The 5,122-nt window shown below is 43.4% G+C and overlaps 1 protein-coding gene across 1 annotated transcript in view; it reads left to right on the forward strand.

The window, feature by feature from the left end:
* Positions 1-4,086, forward strand: part of LOC101766834 (glycoprotein 3-alpha-L-fucosyltransferase A) — a 9,397-nt gene extending 5,311 nt beyond the window's left edge. Inside the window, exons 4-7 of the mRNA XM_004973612.1 lie at positions 1,555-1,659; positions 2,048-2,204; positions 3,175-3,402; positions 3,625-4,086. Of these exons, the coding sequence (XP_004973669.1) occupies positions 1,555-1,659; positions 2,048-2,204; positions 3,175-3,402; positions 3,625-3,880 (746 nt within the window). The 3' untranslated portion in view covers positions 3,881-4,086. The remainder of the gene's footprint in view (positions 1-1,554; positions 1,660-2,047; positions 2,205-3,174; positions 3,403-3,624) is intronic.
* Positions 4,087-5,122: the final 1,036 nt, after the last annotated feature.

Here is a 5,122-nt window from a genome sequence, read left to right on the forward strand (position 1 = left end):
TACACATCGCCATCTTCAGATCTTGGAACGATGCAAGATCTAGAAGTTCAGTAATCCTTGAGGAAATGCATATTCCACAAATTTGAGAAGGTTCAAACCATCAGTAAAGATCTCATCCGTCGGGCGTTTCCCTGTGAGCATTCTAAGATGATAATTCCGTAGCTGTAGACATCACCTTCAGTTGAGAGTTTGCTCCCGAATCCGTACTCTGTAATATTATGTGTAATTGATCAAATAATTTTATCTCTTAATACTGGAAAAATCCATAGAATATAGTATTAAATAGTGGAAAAGTAAAACATGAACGTAGACAGGAACTGTCATAATATTTAAAATTTGTAGTTTGGGGGGGGGGGGGGATGGGTTACTTCTTGTTGGCAATGGCCAAGGTAAGCTCCCTGAGCTCACACTCAAACACACGCACACTCTAGAGCTGGAGGTAGGAGAAGATGATAGGAGAACAGCACACACACGCATAAACACTTTGCACAGGTTCAATTGGTGCTGCTGAACTGATTTGAGCTGCAGCTGCTCATCTACTCCGTATAGAGCACAAAGTCAAACTAGAGTACACAATGGTATGAGTGAAACTACCAACTACACTACGAACTATTAGTACTATACATTACAGGGCATACTGCCCTTCTACTCATGGCACTGCTGCCATATACGGCTGGCAGTGGCCACTATTGGCCAAGGAGCTTACCTGCTCCATTGACTTTCAGCAAAAGGAAGAGTGAAACAAGAGCTAAGCAATTATCCAACACTTCTTTGATTGAGAATAAGTTGGAGAAATGCTTGGTCTTGATACTCAATTTCTACTTGTCTCACTTTGCCGTATCGAAGAACAAGTCAAATGCCCTTCCTAATCCATCTATTGCTGCCAGCTCTTGGTGCCTTCTGCATTATGGCTTGGAAAAAAGTACTGTTGGCATTGGGAGGGCTAAAGATCTCCACCTTAGAGCCACCCACCAGATCCAGACGTGTAATGCACTCTCTTCTAGCTCATCACAACCATATAAATGTCACTGTCTATAGTTGGTGTAGATGTGGCATCATTAGTCGCAGTTTGTTTTATGAAGGCTTAGTCTTAGTCAAGGTCCCTGCTTGTCATTTACATTAATGAGTGGTCTGACTAGTGAGTAGTAATACGAGGCATGTATATGTGAGTTTAAGGTCCGTCTGGAATGTGAGATTTCATGAAAATCCCGTTGGAATTACTATATGTCTTGCCAATTTCCTAGCAATGACAGTAGGTTTGGATTATGGTATTCTTGGAGCCATGTCAGAACCTCAAAGATATTGTTGGGTGAACCTTTGCTGTTTAATACTCCCTGGGTTTTTATATGTATGGCGTTAGGACAATTTAATTAGTTCGTTTTTGAACTAATTAAGTTGTTCTAACATCATATATTTGATACCAGAGCGAGTACATGCTTTCCTCTGATTAGTAATCCGTCTATTCTTGATGCCTAGTTTCTGCTGCTGGACTGCATTTTATTTGACTTTGCAGAAAGAAATTTAGTTCACACTGTATCTTTTGCTTGGGTGCAGTGGACAAAGTGGAGACATTGAAGCGCTACAAATTCAGCTTGGCCTTTGAGAATTCTAATGAGGAGGATTACGTAACAGAAAAGTTTTTTCAGTCGCTGGTAGCAGGTAGTTGTTTATGCCCATATCTATCCACCCACACAAATTTCTTTTGTAAATTCTTTTCCACCATTGCATGCTGAGGATTAATTTGTTTTCATATGTTTGGTTCATCACCCTAGGATGAAGCATTTCACCCCATGGGCAAGTTTCCTTTCCTTTTAGATTGTTTCTGTATATTTGGTTAGTTAATGCAGTAATTTATTCCAGTTTATTTTGTAGACATTGAAAAAAAAAACAAACTGCAATGTTTATTTCATCAGACAAAATATTTTCTGAAACTGTTTTTCCTGAGAAACTACCAATTCTAGAGCTGCATTTACATTCTATATTTGTGAAGTCTAAAATTGTAAGTTGAATGTACTGATTGAATATTTCATTTTTCCCTTCACTACAGGTTCTATTCCAGTTGTTGTTGGTGCTCCGAATGTTCAGGAGTTTTCTCCAGGAGAAGGCGCGATATTACATATTAAGGAGCTTGATGATGTTGCTTCAGTTGCTAAGACAATGAAAAATATTGCTTCAAATCCTGATGCCTTCAATCAATCTTTGAGGTAAATGCCCTGCTAAGCATTGCAGTCATGGTGATATCTGGGCTGTTATATATTGCTTTACATCTGGAATGAATCAGGCATTATGTGTTTCTTTTTTAGTTTAATTCGACTCCATAAGGAGTTGCCTGTATTACGTTATCAACTTTCTTTTTTATTGGTGAACCTGTGCTGCTTTAACCAATTAATTTTTTCCATATCGAGATCAGGTGACAACAAACATTTTAATTATAAAGATGTGACTTCCTGAGGAACTGAATCACCATGCAATTTAAGAGTTTTCCATCAACAAATCCATTTCTCCTTATGGAGACTATTGGAGAGGGTGTAGTGTGGCTCTGTTACTTGGTAGTAAAGCTCACCATGTAATTTTTGCCTCTTGACGTTTTGACACTGCCAAAGCATGAAACCTACCAACTATAACTAAAATCATGGGCAAACTGCTTCAGTTAGGCTCCAGGTTGCAACTGACAGACTCAGCTTGTTGATGATGTTGTCGATAGGTTATCTATTTTTAGGAAACTGATGCACATATGACGTTTTACATATGATCCATCGTACGTACACTGCGCCTGCATATTTCCCTTGTGCCTGGGCCTATATGATGAAAAACGGGCACACTGACTGGGACAGAACTGTGAGGTTCTCTAGCACTTGTGGAGCACAATGTTCTACTGTGAGCCTCTACTGGGATTAGATTTGACAAGACTCTAAATTATCTGCTTGCATCAGTTATTTGGTGCATAACTTTCTTGACTCGTGCAATTTAGGTGTCTTGGTTTACTATATGATGGTGTCGTTGAGTGTTCTTCAAAAGTGAACAAAACTACAGAAACATGTAGATTTGATCCTAGTTATATATTGATGAAGGATTAAAATATTTCTGTGCAGTTTTGTCAAAGATCATCTAGCAGCCATTATCATAGCATCTATGAAAGAGTCAACATATCTCATTCCATGTTTGCATCTGTAGGTGGAAGTATGATGGTCCGTCTGATTCTTTCAAAGCACTTATCGACATGGCAGCGGTTCATTCATCTTGTCGGCTTTGCATACATATTGCTACAAAGATTCATGAAAAGGAGGAAAGGACTCCAAAATTTACAAATCGTCCTTGTAGCTGTTCCAGCAAGAAGGGTACAGTCTACCACTTATTTGTCCGAGAGAGAGGACAGTTTCAGTCGGAGAGCATTTTTCTGAGGTATGGAAGTTTTACTGTTGTGCTCACCCTTAATTACTTTTGAGATATGAAAGCTACAAAATCCTTGAACTAGAAAAAGAATTAAGGAATACTAAAGATCTACATAGGTTATATTGGTGAGTCTAGATAGAAAAAGCAAATACAAGTGTGAGTGACAATCTTCATTGCATCTCTAGCTGCATGTACATCTTTAAACATGCTTCCAATCCATGCTACGTGCAGATCTGGCCAGTTAACTCTGGGGGCTTTGGAGTCTGCAGTGCTTGCTAAATTTAGGTCCCTCAACCACGTTCCTGTATGGAAGGACGAAAGACCACCGAGTATTAGAGGTGGGGACGATCTGAAGGTATACAGGATTTACCCGGTCGGCCTAACACAACGCCAGGCGTTATACCGTTTCAGGTTTAGAGACGATTCTGAACTTGAGCAATACATCAAAGACCACCCCTGTGCAAAGCTTGAAGTAATTTTTGTATAACCATGCTGTAGGCATACTTATTTCCCCCCATTCTTACCAAACTTCACGGTCCGAGTTTCAGCCGTGCTGTAATCTAGGGTGTTTTGTGTAGCCGTGAAACTGATGCTCGTACAGATCCTCAACCGGGTGTAAATTTTTCATCGACAGTCAACAGCTGTTCCTACCTTCAGGAACAACCGCAAAGGAATTGACACGTTTCTGCGAAACATTCGTGTCAAGGCTCGTAAATCTTTCGCTGCTCCAAGTTGTATTCGATCTCTTCAAGCGCTAACCGTGCTACTCTGCTATTAGGGTACGACATCGACGCCGCACCTTCAACTACCTGGACCTGCTGGACGCCTGGATCCCTTGCATTTTTCCACTGTACCACCAAGGCACCAAAGCCATTATGTTCAGTTAACTAAACTACCTACCTCGGTGCGGTTGTGCATGCTGGAGCTGGAAATCCTGAAAACCGTATGGAAAACTGGCCTGCCGTGCCATCTGTAAGCTCAGGGCATCGCCATCTTACAGCCTTACACTGTTACACTCACAGTGAGTAGCATGGTCTGATGGGCATATGCTGCGGTCTGCGGATGCCTTAGCTGGCCCTGGAGCCCAGCGGCGACCCCTTCTTTCCCTTCTTTCACAGGTCAGGTCGAGGTCGGGGTCAGTCACACTCACACCGAGCCCTCCAACCGCACAGGAGGCACGCGATACAAAGCTCCACGTGTCGAGCCCCGCCCCTCCCGCTCAAGATCTCCTAGGTTGACGAAAGACAAGATTCCGCGGCCGCCGGGGCCGGCCTGGCCCAGCCAGCACCGCCGGCATGATTGGTTGGTTCCCTTTTCCCTCGTGATTTCAGCTCAGCAGCTGCTGCTGCCACCGCTGCTTTCTCGCAGCCAGCGTCGCTCTACAGTGTGCAGCAGCGTCCACGTCCACCGGGTCCAGATCACCGGATGCAAAAGGAAACGACCGAGAACGGAGCGCGGATTCAGCGGGGAATCACTACCGTTCTTGAGCAGGGTCCGTGTACTTTGTTTCGTTGGTTGGGGAAGGCGAGCGAGACCTTGATGGCTGCGAAAGGGCAAGGCGAGCTAATGCCTTGGTGACGCGCGTGCCGTTGTCGCCCGTGTCCCTACGCTGCCTGCCTGCCTGCCTGCCGCGGTGGTCACCAGTTCACCACTGACTCGGTGCTGGTACTTGCTCGTTTAGCTGGACTCCAACACTGGTCTCGAGCCAACCCCACGAGATCAACTGGAT

Source organism: Setaria italica, chromosome VI, assembly GCF_000263155.2.
Source record: "Setaria italica strain Yugu1 chromosome VI, Setaria_italica_v2.0, whole genome shotgun sequence".
In the NCBI taxonomy this organism is placed as follows: Eukaryota; Viridiplantae; Streptophyta; class Magnoliopsida; order Poales; family Poaceae; genus Setaria; species Setaria italica.